Source organism: Cydia pomonella, chromosome 4 (genome assembly GCF_033807575.1).
Source record: "Cydia pomonella isolate Wapato2018A chromosome 4, ilCydPomo1, whole genome shotgun sequence".
In the NCBI taxonomy this organism is placed as follows: Eukaryota; Metazoa; Arthropoda; class Insecta; order Lepidoptera; family Tortricidae; genus Cydia; species Cydia pomonella.
In genome coordinates, this window is record NC_084706.1 from 20,105,927 (window position 1) to 20,123,074 (window position 17,148).

At 37.5% G+C, this 17,148-nt stretch overlaps 2 protein-coding genes across 3 annotated transcripts in view; one reads left to right on the forward strand and one right to left on the reverse strand.

The window, feature by feature from the left end:
- LOC133517460 (bombyxin A-3 homolog) lies at positions 1-14,469 on the reverse strand. 2 transcript variants are annotated; one of them, XM_061850791.1, is made up of 3 exons: positions 14,307-14,469; positions 2,213-2,396; positions 1-885 (listed from the first exon to the last, which is right to left on the reverse strand). In XM_061850791.1, exons 1-3 carry the CDS (start codon positions 14,352-14,354, stop codon positions 716-718), a joined length of 402 nt encoding a protein of 133 aa, XP_061706775.1. In that variant the 5' UTR covers positions 14,355-14,469; the 3' UTR covers positions 1-715. The 2 variants fall into 2 exon arrangements, with proteins under 2 accessions (XP_061706775.1, XP_061706776.1); XM_061850792.1 differs by lacking the exon at positions 14,307-14,469 and adding an exon at positions 8,394-8,804.
- Positions 13,190-17,148, forward strand: part of LOC133517450 (polyprenol reductase) — a 6,245-nt gene continuing 2,286 nt past the window's right edge. Inside the window, exons 1-4 of the mRNA XM_061850780.1 lie at positions 13,190-13,898; positions 14,592-14,780; positions 16,032-16,178; positions 16,621-16,781. Coding sequence (XP_061706764.1) covers positions 13,571-13,898; positions 14,592-14,780; positions 16,032-16,178; positions 16,621-16,781 — 825 coding nt within the window. The 5' untranslated portion in view covers positions 13,190-13,570. The remainder of the gene's footprint in view (positions 13,899-14,591; positions 14,781-16,031; positions 16,179-16,620; positions 16,782-17,148) is intronic.

The following is a 17,148-nucleotide window of genomic DNA, read 5'->3' on the forward strand; positions in this document are numbered from 1 at the left end:
TAGCGCAACAACAATTATATTTTGAATTTAATATTTAACATAGAAAACCTTCGGTCGTATCTACTAGTTATCTTATTTAGTTTCATTTACATAATCGTTTTATACTAAAATGCAGACTGGGACCACATACTCTCAATTGAATAATAAATATAATGAAGTAACTATAATTTAGCTTTTCCTTTATCTATAGCAGACTGATATTTTAAAATTTTTACGTCCACGTTATCATCATTCAAAGAGCATTATAGGTAGGTGTATTTAATTGGTGAGCGCTAATGTTTTCATTCCTAGTTAGAAACATTTTGATTTAACTCGGGTTTTTTTAATTGATTATTCTTCACTTCTTAACAATAATAGGAGAAGAAAGACTGACCGTGGAATCATTCACAGAGCACTAAAGGACAAGTCGGTGCCTTGGTTCGGCGCGGAATCGCAGAACACCGTGCATTAGCTAACTCTTTATCGCTCGAATATGCTATCGCGATAGAAAAGCAGACACCGAAATACAGATTATCGATGTTCGTGGCAGGCCTTTCGGCAGCGTGTATCGACGGCAGAGCGCCCGCCGTGTAGGCACGAAAATGCCGTGGTTATGCGGCTAGGTTCGTTCTCGTTCCAATCTTCTAAATCTTTATTATATTCAACTGCCCTATTCATAATTTTATAACAATTAATTTACAAAATCTTTAAAATGAGCTATATGACGTTACCTAACCTAACAGTAACCAAGCATTTCTTCCATGCTGCATGGTTTATTGCAGCATTCGTCAACGATCCCGTTTACAAGCCTCTTGCCGCGCGAGGGAAGCGCCAGGCCCTTTGCCTGGTGGGGGGGAAGCCATGGCCAACCAGAATCCTCTTTGTAGTAGGGGGAAATGCCAGTACCTGTGAAGCAAACCGCCACATCATCAAATCAATTTGGAGTTAAGAGGGAGAAGCTGGTATTGTGGAGCGCCAGACCAGAGATGAGAACTGAACTTCATTGTTTTTCATACTACGACTGTGGTAAACAAGCAGCAGCAAATTAAGCAACCCTATATCTTACATCTCACATACATCTTTTAGCTTATGAGGGCTGAGTTAAAGCTGTATAAACATAGCAAAGCTTACTAAAAGCTCGTTAAAGATTAAATTATCGGGTTTTTTTTCTCCTAATCATGTCTTACGTCTGTTATACAGATTTTAATTTGTATATAGCTATCTATATTGTCTATTGTCTTTCTATCTATCTAAGTTGTCTATTAAGCACAGTAAAGGTAATTAAAAGATCCTTAAAGACTAAATTAACAGCTGTTGTTATCCGAGTCCTATTACCTACCTTTTTAGGGTTCCGTAGCCAAATGGCAAAAAACGGAACCCTTATAGATTCGTCATGTCCGTCCGTCTGTCCGATTATGTCACAGCCACTTTTTTCCGAAACTATAGGAGCTATACTGTTCAAACTTGGTAAGTAGATGTATTCTATGAACCGCATTAAGATTTTTACACAAAAATAGAAAAAAAAAAAAACAATAAATTTGGGGGTTCCCCATACTTAGAACTGAAACTCAAAAAATCTTTTTTAACCCATACGTGTGGGGTATCTATGGATAGGTCTTAAAAAATGATATTGAGGTTTCTAATATCATTTTTTCTAAACTGAATAGTTTGCGCGAGAGACACTTCCAAAGTGGTAAAATGTGTGTCCCCCCCTCCCCCCCCCCCCCCCTGTAACTTCTAAAATAAGAGAATGATAAACCTAAAAAAATATATGATGTCCATTACCATGCAAACTTCCACCGAAAATTGATTTGAACGAGATCTAGTAAGTAGTTTTTTTTAAAACGTCCTAAAATTAAAAAAAAAAAAAAATTCATCACACCCCTACGTGTGGGGTATCTATGGACAGGGCTTCAAAAATGATATTTAGGTTTCTAATATCATTTTTTTCTAAACTGAATAGTTTGCGCGAGAGACACTTCCCCCCCCTGTAACTTCTAAAATAATAGAATGAAAAATCTAAAAAAAAATTATTATATAAATTACCATGCAAACTTCCACCGAAAATTGGTTTGAACGAGATCTAGTAAGTAGTTTTTTTTTAATACGTCATAAATGGTACGGAACCCTTCATGGGCGAGTCCGACTCGCAATTGGCCGCTTTTTTAATATCTACAACTTTTAGATTAGAGAGGGTTGATAAAGACCATCTCATATATATATATATACTCACCGAACAAGTTCCCTTCGGATCTCTTTTGGTGTTTCTGCATGAGACAGAGTTCCGATATCGCTATGGCGAGGTTTCTGCCGCAGTAGACCTGAGGACTGAGGTCTTGCATCATCAGGCCGCCGCCGATATGTCCGGCGCAAAGCGCCAAAGTGAACAGGAATACCATCAGTATCAGGACTTTCATCTGCAACATTGGGACAGTTTAGAACAGGGATATCGATAGATAGAAACTTTATTCAAATGTGTCACTGTTTTTTTGCTTCTCTTACAACTTATATGTATATAACATTCAGTTTTTTAAGTTAAAAAATTTCGTGTGTGTCTGTCTCTGTGAAGTGTCTCCCGGGCAGATTATAATGCCAGTCGCCCTATAAGTTATCTGCAAGATTACACCTAGAATACCATTCGTATCTACACCAAAAGTATTGGTTACAAATTCAAACGGTGACTGGAAGATATTGTAACAATGCGAACTTTTTAAAATAGACTTAAGGTTAACGCATAGTTATACACTCACCAGTTAACCCTTTGAACGCCAAGAACCCCTAAAGGTGTCGTTACTAGTCGTGTCCTTAGCGCCAAGGAAAACTATAGGTGTCATGACGTACGTTGCCAAAGTAACACTCATTTCAAGTAAAGTTTACATTAGCTCGCTTGCGCCCGTGAGCCTGGCGTTTAAGTGATGTTTGTGTCTATGACATAAAGCATTCAAAAGGTTAAAGGAGTTTACGTACAGTCAGCATCAAAAGTAGCGGATCAAACAACGCGCCATAAGTATATACCATTCTGTGACAGCTTAACAAAAAGTGATGTCTTTATGTATAGAACAATTAATACTGTAAGAACGAGAACTTTTGAACGTGAATTTTAGAAATTATCTATATGTGGAAAAGTTATCCGGAATGGCAGATACTTTTGGCGCGTTGTTTCATCCGCTACTATTGATGCTGGCCGTACGTATGTAATGTAACGCTGAGCTACAGAAGGCCGGCATCGGCAGCTCGCCATCGCTCTTACGGAGCGGTGACAGCTGTTTTTAACCGACTTCAATTCCAAGAAGGAGAAGGTTCTGTATTCGATTGTGGCTTTTTATTATTATTTGTGTTCACCTATAATTCCGAGACCCGTGGTCCGATTGCAGTAATTTTTTTTTCGAAAGGAATTACATCCAGGATTTTTTTATATTAATTTGGTTCTGATCTGATGATGGGATCCATGAGGAATTTAGGGAATTCGTAAATTAAAAACATATACAGTGATTTGAGTTTCTTAAGCATCTTAACCATTTCTTCTCCAAACCCACCAATTTGATGGAACAGATCATCATCAGATGAAGACCACAGATGATATGTGAAGGTATTATGATTTTGGATGTAGGTAGTAGTAGAAATTACTAACGAGACTAAGAGATAAGGGGTAGGCATGGGAAGTGAAGGTAGAGGGTGGTGTTTAACTTGGCACCGACTTCACGCATATGAGTTAGTAACTCATATACTTAAATAGGAGAATATTTTATTCTATCCTTTTTGAAGTCGGTTTTCCTGTTTTTGCACGAGATTGTCCGTTGTCGATACTATTACCAAGACAACAACGGATTAACGCGCCGAGGCGAAGAGGTGATTTTGGTATATTTCACAATGTACTGAACCGTCCGTGAAATAAATGCTCCCGACTATTGCCGAGGCGTTATGTGAGCGTTAACCTTTATTTAAAAATGGTTTCTTGAATATTTTGCAAAACGGGCTGACAACAGCATTGATATTTTGTGGAAATTGAATTGCTTTGTGGTCAAAGTTGCTTATAAAAGCAATTTGTTAGCATATCGAATAAACTTGTTTGTAGCTGCCGAGCGCGCTTCGCGATGCATAATCGCGAATTCGCGATACATGGGTGGGTATTTCACAAAGGCATTTACGGTATCCTAGTAACTCTTCGTCATACTTACTTCGATGTATCAATTAGTTATTAGAGAAACATGACCTAATTGGCTATTTCGCGATCCGGAATTACCTGATCTTGAGATTCTTGTTCAAGCAGGCGAAAAGCAGCTTTGGCATACATCAAATTGCGTAAACATATGTTAAAATCCAGATTAGCGGTCGCGTCCCCATTTGCTCTTCTTGTCCAAAATTTGTTGACCTCGGTCCTAAGTTAAGCTCGAGCAGACGGAAAGGCCGTTTTTATTATCGTCACATGGCGTATGTTCTGTTCCTCAAGGGCGTACGCACGTAGCAATGCGTGTGTAAATCCAATACGGGTATTGACATATATTTAAGAACGAGCCGTACGGGCACTAAGAATGGTGCTAGTTCAATGATACCACTCACGAATTCAAGCCAATCGTTCAGTCTAACGCAATTAGTTGCGACCAATCGCGCGCGTGATGCGAACACATCAACCAATCGCGTTGGCTCGAATTCGTGTGCGTGACACCGCTGTACTGGCCCTATTCTCGTTGCCCGTAAGGCCCATCCTTAGATATATGTGTCAATGAATACGGGCGATTATTAAACAAAATATAGAATTTATCCGTGTTATCATTAATTAAGAAGACTCTTAATTATGACCTTGTAATTATTTTTTGAAAATTTACCGAGCAGCAATGTTCTGAAAACATCACAAGACGTAACACGACATTAAAGCCTGGTCAGAAATATATGATCAATGTCAACAGGGCGCTTTTATTCTTATGTATAGGATGACAGTTCAGTTTAGTATGAAAAATTTAGTTCCAATGAAATTCCGCAATATGGCGTGTCATCATATATTACTGGTCAGGCTTTACATACGAGATACTTGCTTTTTATAGTAACTGCCAACAAGCGCTGACAGTTTCTTTAAAAAGCTCGTATCTGGCAACTTAAGTATTGCTTCACATTGCGGGCCGAATTATTTTATATGATTAATATTTTCATTTTATTTCTAAGCAAAATGTATCTCAATAGGTCCTATGCTAACCACCGTTTAAATATTCGCCCGTATTGATTTTGCACATTGCATACATGTATTTATGTACAGCCGGCATCAAAAGTAGCGGATGAAGCAACGCACCAAAAGTATCTGATATTCCGGATAAATTTTCTAAATGTAGATAAATCTCTAAAATGTACATCCAAAAGTATATCGTTTACAGTCTAAATTGTTCTACACATAGAACTATCACTGTTTGCGAAGCTGTTACAGTCGTTACAGAATGGTAGATACTTTTGAAGCGTTGTTTGATCCGCTACCTTTGATGCTGACTGTAGGTACCTACTTGCTTTGAGGGCTATGCCCATAATTTGACAAGTAAAGCCATAGTACCTGAAGGTTTTGACATGTGGTTAAAGCTTTGAGGTTGGTCAATGAGACGGTAACATAATGTGTGCCGCTGGCGTGTGGCTGCTCCTGAGGTTCGACACTTTGAACCGCGGCTTGATTGGTAGCATAGCTTAATTAGCAATTAGTATCCACCTAACTAACTACTTATTTATATAGGTGCGACTGAACACGGCTCCTCAATCTGCTCATTATTGGTTTTATGATGTTTTTTTCGATAAAATTTAAAACATATTTGCTACGTAAAAATGGTTAACGATAACGAGATAGTTAAATGAGACCTCATTGAACAGATTATAGAACCCAGTGCCGGATTAAGAAATTTTGATGCCCTAAGCATTTCTAGATCTTGGTGCCCCCTCTCCCTAGGCTCATCCAGATTACATTGACAACATTGTTTTTTTTTGGTAAACTAAGTGACGTTCATGGTCGCATTGCTGCTGCAATTTGTATTTTCAATCCATTACTTATTTTATCAAGGAAGTTGACAGTGCTGCAGCAGTAACGTTGCAACAGTAATGCTGGTGCAGTCACCATCCTAATGTCACCTTTATCAAAGCATGCGTGAACTAAATTACTGAAATTATATATCTATGATTGTGTACTTGCCTTTCCGGCTAACTATGTGATTAAAACCTGCTTTGGTTCACTTCACAAATAAACCCTAGAAGTAACATGACCAAAAGTAACCCGAAAGTTACATAAGGACTGAGGCCCAGAGGCAATTGTAAATTCGTATGTGCGACAGGGAGACAACACGTCGAACGTGGTTCACGGTTGACACTCAGTTGTTTCTACCGTGGCGGGCAATCGTCCGAGGCCGAAGGCCGAACTGCAGGATAGCAATAGCATTGCTTGGAATTGAACCAATGGTGGAAATAGTCAAAAAACGAATCCAACGGCCATACTCATAAGGTTGAAGATCCGGAGTGGCCACTTGGCGCTTCCGAGCAAGACCTAAAGGCGGAGTTGCAAGAGAGCTGGGTTTTGTGACTGAATACCCAGTGTAAGCGAGGACTAAGGTCGAGCTCCACACAGGGTTGAAAAGAGAGCTTTTCTGAGAAACGCATTCATGTGAGGCCTGCTGCTCGGCATTTGGCCTCGCTCAAAAGGGCACTTGATTAGAGTTAGTTTCAGCCGATGAAATAGGCGTTTCGAACCGAAGATTCCCTTTGGCAGGATTGGCCCCTAGGAGTGCAATGCCGAACTCATTTACGAGTATGGTATCACATTGACACCATTCCGAAGTGGAAACAGGTAAAATTTTCATTTTTTTTAATATTCCTCTTCACGTCTCAACCGCTGAACCAATTTAGTTGAAATTTGGTATAGAGATAATTAGTTTAGACCCAAAAATATAATCAAGAGTTTACAGTTTAGTCCCAAGAAAGGACAGGATAGTTTTAATCTAAAAAAATCATCGATAAGGATGTGTAAAGAAGGGTGGTAGTTTATGTGGGGAATCAATAACCGCTGCATCTATTTGTATGAAATGTGGTATGATCGACATTTTAGATTTTGTCGAAAATGAGAACAAACGTAACTTAGAACCTAAACTTAAACAGTTATTGACCTCCGACTGACCGACTTCGCTGAAGCTAAAATAAACCTGAATCAAAAATCTGGGTGGCATCATTTTTTAATTACATCTTAGGAAACCAAAGATTAATTCTGCTAAAGGAAACCTTTGGGTTAAATAAAACCGTATGCTTTTGGTTTACGACCTTCGTGGGGAACGAAGCCCCGAACCTGCACTTTAGCCTTTGATTCCGTCATCAGTTTTTTTATAATAAAACTTTGACAATTAGTTCGCACGAGCTTGGCCGTGTGCAATACGTCGCAAACCAATCTGGTGTGCAAGAGCTCGGGCAGCATGAGTGACAAATTCCGATCCTTGAAAATCTGTTAAGACTTCGGTGCTGCGAAGGCGAAGGCCGAGTTACAAGAGAGCGAAATTCGGACACGACATAATTATAAATTAAGACAAAAGTGTAGATCTACTATTAAATTCGACACTCCGAGAAGGCTGAAGAAAAAGCTCCTCGTAGGGTTGAAGACAAGTAGATTTCTAAAACTGAGCTCTACGTTGGGTATAAGGCCCTTTGGCCCAAAGGCTGACAGATTTGCAGAATGCTGGAAATCAAAAATCAACCACGAACCAATAGGTAAAGTATGATGAAAAAATCAGCATATTGCAAGCCTGATGGAATGGGCCCTCGGAGGGGCAAAGGCCTGCGTTGGAGACGCACTTACGTGCCCTATACATGACGCACAAAGTTTCATGTACAAACTACCCGTTATTTTCCCACGATTTTGGTGCCCCCCTAGACGTGGTGCCCTAAGCAAGTGCTTATTTTGCTTAATGGTTAATCCGGCACTGATAGAACCTCTTTTTTACCTAACACTTAACTGGTCAATTCAAATGTTGCCGAACATCACCGTATCATAATGAAATTTATGACAAACAATTGTCGACATGACAGAGTGTTAAACATCTTGTCAGTTAAATGCACATAATGATTATTTTTAGATAGAATTATAGTTTATATTTTATTCGGCAAATGAAAACAAAAAAAAATATGTGAAAAGCTTTCTTAATTTTTATTTAAAGTTTATTGTTTAATGTACTTTACATTACCATCTCTTAAAATATCGGTAGCTAATATGTTAGATATATATATTAATAATTACCTACAGCAGGTAAATCATAAAAAGATCTAAAAAATTAACCCTTCCTATTCACGCTAGTTATTTAAAACAACTTATAAACGTATATTATATATTTCATATTACATACGTTACCTCGAATATTAATTTACCCACCGCCGCCGTCAACAGAAACTTATATTGTTTACTAACTTACCTTTGTACTTAAACAGACCACACACGCTGAAGGAATGCGGTTCAGGGAACCTCGGGACCCTTATATACCACCTGTCCGTTGTTAATATTCAAGAAATGTCAGGACGGTGTATGTTAAGTTTCCCTAATGCTTTATGAAAGGCCCACGCGTAAACATTTGAAGCTAAACGAGAGAGAATTTTCAATTGAAAGGGGTTTGTTTCAGAATTGCGTTTGATTTGCTATGGATTTTGGAGTTAGCACGTTTTTGGATTTGTATTGCGTTCTGGGAAGTCAGATTGATTTTGGAAATAATTTTGTTTAACATAGGTTTACGCAGGTATAATTATGAATACCTAACGCTGAAATATAACAAAGAATAACTTTGACATAGTATCCGATATCGACCCTCAATACTAGAATTCCAGAATTGGATATTTGACAGCTTTTTTGTAAATAATGTCAATCGATCTTGATTTTCCTGAGGATCAAATGTCTATACATATAGGACTCATGACATTTAAGCAACACAAAGGTCAGAAATGGGAGTTAAAGTCTGACTCTCGCACTTGACGATTGAAACGCCTCTAACAAAATGATATTGTAATGTGACGTCACATTACATTAGTCTGTCCTAAATGTATGAAAGATCGAGAAAAATGCTACTTTGATCCTGAAATATTGTGTTTATGTATACAGTTGTCATATAATTTATTGTTCAATAAAATATAAGGAATCGAATAATACCTTTTTCTATTTTCGTTTATAAAGAAAAAAACATTTTTTTTAGACTTTGGAGCATTGTATTTTTCATAATTTAAATAATGTTCTTTTAAATTCCACTTTTTTATAATGGATGGTTCATTTTCTATCCATTTAGCAATTAAAGTTGACCACATTAAATGTTTTTTAAGGTAAAATCTGTTAAATAAACGATGATAATTGTCCGTTTTTCATATCTCATGCTCTGAAAGTGGGTCATTGCTGATCTATTAAATGAGAAGTGATGCGTTTCTGCTCCAGTGCAGAAAACTAGTGTACAGGAGTGTGTCATAGAGGACTTTGTCCCCGTCCTGTGAGCAACTAAGTAAGTGGAAACAAATGGAAAAATATTGTCTTATTTACCTGCCTGTAACATTTGGTATTTGTTCTAATTTTACTAATCCCGCATTGGATAATTTTTTATCAAAAAATATTTAAGTAATTTGGTCAAATAAAATATTTTTGATTTCTTTTGTTGAACTATATTTACATCGATTTTAGGCTTATTGTATACATTGTACTGCTTAAAAACATTGAGCTATATTCGATTTTGCCGCAAGCGTGGGACAAAATGTGTTTGAAATTAAATAAAATGTCATTTCAACGTGCACAATGGGAACTCCGTGATTCTAATTTCTAGGATTTTAGGAATTGAAATCCGAATCTTTTACTTGCTCGGGACTCAAAATGAGCACTCGAAGTAGTACTTTTCCCTCTTGTTGCACAAATAACTAATAGGCAATATCACGGAAAAAATAAGTACACACCGAAAACCTTTTGAACATCCAAATTTCTTGTTTTATAGAGAATAAAACTCTCAGGTCGAGGCAATCGAAATCCTAGCCAGATTTCGAGCACAAGGTACCCAGCATGGTATATGGATGTCCTTATACCATCATTATCGTAATTTCCACGAATAATTTTTGAATTATTTAATGAAATTCTACAAAAAAAATAATGTCCTCCTTTTCCACCATAGGTCCAAAAAATATGAAAAAAATCGTGGAAGTAGAGCTTAAGAAAGACATTAAATGAAAACTATAGCGGACATGATCAGTTTAGCTGTTTTTGAGTTATCGCAAAAAGTTTCCCCTTCATAGTAAAAAGACTTACTTTAATTAGGTACTGATTATGCAAATTTGCCTATTTGTTTAACTCGCGTGAAAGGTACCGTTTCATCCCTTGGTTAACAATTTACTATACTTTAAGCTCCAGTTTAGCTTATTGTGACGGAAGAGTAACTACGGAACCCTACACTGAGCGTGGCCCGACATGCTCTTGGCCGGTTTTTTTTAAATAAAAGAATGTTTCCTTTAAGTAAAATGAGCTAGCTTAAGGTTTTAAGTCACTTTCCCTCCAGGGCCCATTTTTTTCCATCCTGTAAGTCTAGTTTCTCGTACGGTTAAGGAAAAGTATTCAAAGCAAAATGTTGACTAAGCTTAAGTAAAAATCTGCTAATGCAGTGCGCGTCGTATCAATGTTTAAAAACGTATGCTCATCGAATTGACAGCGTTACATGTCGTTTTATTCACGAGAGTGACTGGTAACGTAACAAGTGAGGCGCGCAACGTCGCTTCCGATGTTCCTGCTCAGCGCATCTGACGGGTTAATGGCGCGGTCGTCGAGTTGGCGCCTGTCTTCGGCTATAAACATTTTAAACATCGATAAATTTGTTCCTAGCAAATACTTAAACTGGTATGATCGATAAGCGATGTGTTTGGTGACTTTCAGTACCTATTCACCTAGCGGTTTACCCTCTCCTCAAATTTGTAAAGACCTATACTTACTCGTAAGTAAGGTCTTATGTTAAGTTCGTAGGTACAAAACATGAGTTAGCATTAGCATGCAAAAAATCTACTTACACATATGCATCTATGCATAGCTAAACGAATAGATTCCATTCCGTGTGAATAAATACTAGTAGCTCTGTGAGCTGTAGACCTCGCAAGGATAGCTTAAAACAGAATAAATGGTTGGCTCCGCTGTTTAAAAGTATTTATAAAAACGAAATTAACAAAAAAACATAATTATCGAAGAGGGTGGTGCAACTTTGTATATAGAAAAAAAAAGTAGAATAGATTTTATCTTCACACGGCTCTCTTTATTATGGAATAGTAATCTATGTGACAAATTTGAACTCATTTGCAATTGATTTAGTGGTTACTATGATTTTGTGTTTTGCATTATCCTCATACAAATATAAAAAATACACAGTAACCTAGAAGTAAAAATCGGCCGCCATATTTTAACATGCTTATAACCAATATATAAAACATATAAAGAGCGGTTAGACATTTCCAAAGCAGAATTATTGATGGGTCCATTTATTTTTATACAATTTTGTATGGCAGGTTTGACCTTTAAATGATGTTCAATTGCTCAAAATTTTCTATGGATACTTTTTACGTATATACTAGTTTAAAAAACCCGCATAAAATAAAATTTTCATAACTCTATACTTTTGGCTATTATCGATCCTACCAAAAAAAATCACGGAAATCAGTTTAGAAATGTGACCTGTAGAGTAGAACAGATGGATATTTGAAACAATGTTTGCCTAACAGGCTAATTCTAACGTACACTGTAGGGCTAAGATGGTTGGCTCTTTATCATTTGTCACCATGTCTGTCACGTTCTGACAAGTATGTAAGTGCGAAAGTGACGGGCATAGTGACAAGTGATAAAAATGGAACCATGCTGCCACTGCTGGTGTCATTAACATCTAAAAGATGTCATTCAGTTATCGTGCATTTCGTTCGTACTCCGAACATGTATTGGCGCAAGCGAGACGCATGATAACTAAATAATACATATATGTCATATATCAGTCGTGCATTATTCTGATGTCAGTGTACGTTCGAAATTGGCCTGTAAGCTGTAACCGAGATGCTTCTTGCATGTCGGTTTGTATTTTCAGTATTTTTTCCTCCTCGAAGTCCTCAAGTCGTAATAGAAAGAGTTTCATAGTCAAATTTGCCGTTTGCAGTCATGTAGCGCTGCAATACTGTGCAGCCGGCCGCAGCAGTATTGCAGCGTGACAATATTTCCGACTGAATTACTGCCGCAAATCTCAATATTGGTGCTGATGCCTACAATTTTTTTCTTTATTTATTTATTTCAAAAGAAAACTTAAGTGGTAGGTATACATATTTCTTCGCCAAACTAAGGATAGTTTGTTGGCAAATAGTGCACTCTAAAATAAAAATAACAATGTTGTGTCATACCTACAAATACTTTATACAAACTTATTAGGTTAATTTAACTTATTTTAATAGGTTAATTTCCAATGCTTACTTGTAGGTATCAAAACTTATTTACAGAACTAAATGCAAGCACACATTTGACATTTGCGTCAGTAATGCAGCCAGCAGTATTGTCACTCTGCAATACTGCGGCAGTGGTGCAGCTGCGGTTGGGAATACGAAAGTTACCTTTAATTAACCCCTGCGACTAAAGCCACGAAAGATCTTAAACGACGTTTACAGTCCAACGAGGTTTTTAATCGGGCCCCCTATTCCTGAGTGCCCAAGGCCCCCGTGTGTATAAAGATGGCCTTGCATGTAAGCTCTTTAGGACGCCAAGTTCTTGTGACAGTACAGTTATTAAATCTGACCATTACAACCGAAAGGCGGGGAACGAGTAGACCATGATTAGGAAGATACACCAAATATTGCCAACGGACCTATTTTCAGTAAACGATCTTAAAATTGCATAATTGGGCCGTCTCATTGGAGAACACAGACACATTTTATATAAAATAGATACTCTGGTAACCCACTTTGTCGGTAGAAAAGGGCGCGAAATTATTATTTTTATTACAGTTGCCCGAAAACTTTACGTAGCTGTTTAGCTTGATTTATAAAGTAATTATGAACTTTTCTTTCGTATGAAAAGGCCTTTTAACTCTATCTTGCAAGCAGCTCAACGAATCAGTTAAAATAGTGGATTTATTAACGTGGTGTGAGTAAATGTAAGACACTGCCTCCAACAATGCGACTACTTCCCCAAAGAATACCGAATTACCAGGAGGAAGTTTAAAGCTCAAAATAATTTTAAGTATATTTGGGAATCCACAGTGCAGCGTACTGGGCCGTCGTTATTTAATTTGAACGCAACAGTAAAAATGGTCAAATGATCTGGATATTGATTTGGTATTACTGTAATAAAAATACTGTCTGCTCCTAATTGTTTATTTGAGATAACAACATTAGACAACAAGAGCGGTAAGCGTATGTGGCAACATTATTGACAGCTGACTGGGCTGACAGTGACAGTGACAACTAATAGAGTACCGTTTACTTTTGCCGTTTAGAATGTTAAATTATTATTTATTTGGAACGAAACGAAAGTATCGAAAGTTCAAACAAGTGGCTTAGTCCCGTTATAAAAGAGTGAAATTGCCGTTTTGTGATTTAAAGACATTCTGGTCCCAGAAACATGCTGAACACGCTAGATTTTATATTCCTAAACCTTGCCTTCATGGTTACGTGTACAGGATATCTAATAAATAATTACGAAACGTATGTGCCAGCTTTCATAATTCAGGGTTTCAAGTATGGCAGTTTCGCGTATCAAGGGAATGGGGCCATTTTCATACAAGCAATTGAAATACCGAAGTCATATTACAGGCATTTTTATTCATTTTCGTCGGTGCTCAGTGCATTAACATTAGTTTACATGTATTTGATTTATTTTCTGGATTTTAGTGTGAATAAGTATGTTGTGATATTTTTGAACAAGATCTTAGAACAAAATGAACCAACAGGTAAGTTTTCATTCAATGGAATTTCTAAACAATATCTTAAGCAGCTTATTGAATGTAAAACGAATGACACAGACTGCATTCCTAATTTAGTTCCTTTTTTAGTTTTCTCCCAATGATCTTAGATCTACAATTTGGTCCCAGCCAGTCTTCATGTGACCTGTCTTAAATTTTATGTTTATGGTGGCATTTTAATAGTCATATTAATATTAAATATTACTGAAATCAGGTCAAAGAACTTCAAAATATACATATTTTTCTTATACACAAAATTTTCTTATTTGTGTGTAAAAGCGGTGGTAGCCGAGTGGATATGACGTCCGACTTTCAATCCAGAGATCACAGGATCAAATTCTGGCTCGTACCAATGAGTTTTCGGAACTTATGTATGATATGTCATTTGATATTTACCACTAGCTTTTCGATGAAGGATAACATCGTGAGGAAACCTGCATACATCTGCAAAGAAATTCAAAGGTGTATGTGAAGTCCCCATTTGTATGTACAAATCAAAACTTTTCTATTTCATAGGTAAATTTTAAGCTTATTAAGCATGATAAGTGATACCCTAACTCAATTTAATTCTGTTAAAGTCAATATAAATGTGATAATGAAACATGTTACCCTTTTTTGAAATAGGATTAAAACAAATATTATAGTAACCATGTTTCAACTCTAAAATTTCTTGTATTCTAGTGTCAGCAACTGCAGCACTCATTGCCATGTCCCTGCTGACCATTCAATGCGCCCGAAGATTTTATGAGACACACTACCTCCAGATCTTTGCCAAAAACAGCAAGATGAATTTGAGTCACTACCTCGCCGGTATTATCCACTACTTTGCCTGCATTATAGCTGGTGTTGGTGAAGCTCCTTTGTTTTGTGGTAAGATCATTTTCTAAATAAACTCATATTATTAGAAATATTTTGCTTGTATAGTCACCATATATGCATTGAAGAAGTCTAGGTATTCACATATATTTGGACAAAGTATATTATTATTTCCTTTATTATATAATTATATTTATTATATAATTATAGGCGAGCAGCTATTTAGCTGATGAGCCTATGTCACACAGTGTCCTGTATTATACAGTTCAAAGTTTGTAAAGTCGTATCACATCACTAAGTAACATCAGTCTAAGTTATTGTTTAAAAGCCACTTGTCCAATCTGTTTTTAAAAACATTGACCGAGGGAGCAGTTACAACACTATCCGGTAAACGGTATATGTTCAGTAGGCCTAGCACATGTGCTATTGTAATCATGATTGGTGCTACAATATCTCACGGCGAGATAGACCACCCGCCTATTTCTAAGTATGTTAATTAAAGAGGAACAGGTAGTCTATTCCGCCATGAGATACTATCGCGCCAATCATGTGCTAGCCCGGCAGGAACATATTTTATTTGATAAAATATAATTTTTATCCAGTATGCAAATCAGTAAAGATCGACCTTCTTTATTATGGATCTTAGACTGTATAAAATATGGTGACAGTAAATTATCATGATAGTGTCAATTATACCTAAGTTCTCGTGAGCCGAGGTATTACCGACATGTGATAATATTACTTTCTACTACAAGTGCTCCAGGCGAATGTTGTAAGCTGGGGCTAGACGGATGTAACATGTAATTTAACAGGAATTCTGCGTGTGGAGCCATCGGCTGTCGGTTTTTAGCGTCCACACGTTGACGATGTATTACACTTAATCTTTCGTTACACGTTACACTGTCTGGACCCGGCTTTAGGTCAGAATAAATGTTCTTGTAGAATTGGGTCATTTGGCTATTAGAAAATGGTGTTATAGTTCCATGAATAATGTCATATATGATATAAAATCTTTGTTTTAACAAGCCTTTATACGCCAAATTGATAGATATGCTTATATTCTTAGATCAGGAGAAACCAGATAAAACATTTTTACAATACCAACCTCAAATTCATGTAATTTATCGCAATGATTTAAAAGAAAATTGGTGGGACACGATATTCTCTTTATTGTCGTAATATTACAGATGGTTTAATGCTTGTTTAAATCTGGCCTTACATCCTTACATGGAACGTCAATCTCCCTTCAAATTCCTATACTATACAATAAGAAGTGTTTTGAAATTGTATGCCTTTTGTCTTCAGGAAACCAAAACAGAAACACTATGATATGGACCGACGCTCGCACCAAATACCTTTCTATTCCCTGCATCCTGATCTTTCTGTGGGCGTGGTACGAACAGTACCAAAGCAATGTCATCTTTGCCAATCTTCGCAAAGACAAAAAGTCGGGTAAGAAATTAGTACCTTATGAACGTCATACAGAGTCTGATGCTAACAGCAGGTCTCAGTTCCATCTATTTTTTTGGGCGCTTAAACCTTTCGGGCTTCAACGGTTTCGGGTCGCTTGTAGCGCCATTTATTAAGGGAAGATGTGTTATTTTAAAGTAGGTCTCAGTTCCATCCCTTTCGTTCGAAGCCTGGACCTCTTGTCAAAATAACTCAACTTCCGTTCAATAGATGGCGCTGAATACTGGAGGAACGCGATTTTGTGTACGCAAGATGCGAAGTCGGTGGAGCGAGAAGTGGCGCTGAATTGTCAAACAGGTCGCACATTAGAGCTATCGGCAACCGTTGGAACTACATAATTTTACTCCATGAGATTTAACATAGAAAATCCCACAAAAGGATGGCAACACCAGTCGATTATTCATCCTTCCATCCATTTTTCCAGGCCAAGTAGTAACAGAGGACCATGGGATACCGCACGGAAGGAGGTTCGAGCTGGTGTCGAGCCCCCACCGAATGTGCGAGGTGATCATGTACACGGCGCTACTGCTTCTGGTACCGACGAAAACATACTTCTGTATTTATCTGTGGGTGCTTGGAAATCAGGTCAGTTTTAGTCGTAAAGTGGGACACCGTGTCTGTATAACGCATTGACGGCGCGTTTTTCATTCCACGAAGGAGTTTGTTTGCGTTTGTCGCGATACAAACGCGAGTTTGAATCGATGCTCGCGCCTGTTTTTTGACTGCTGGGGTTTCCTACAGAGTCTACTAAAACTCATTTGACCAGCACGTCTGTATCGATACAAACGCGCGTTGTAAGCGCGTTAGCATCGCGTTTGTATCACTACATTCGCTACAAACTGCCTACATCCATGTAGTGTGCGAAGGTCTATACGCTGCATCTGACTTGAGTGTGAATCGCATGTGTATTTATACAAACGCGCGTTGACGGCGCGTTGAAACAAAGATCGAC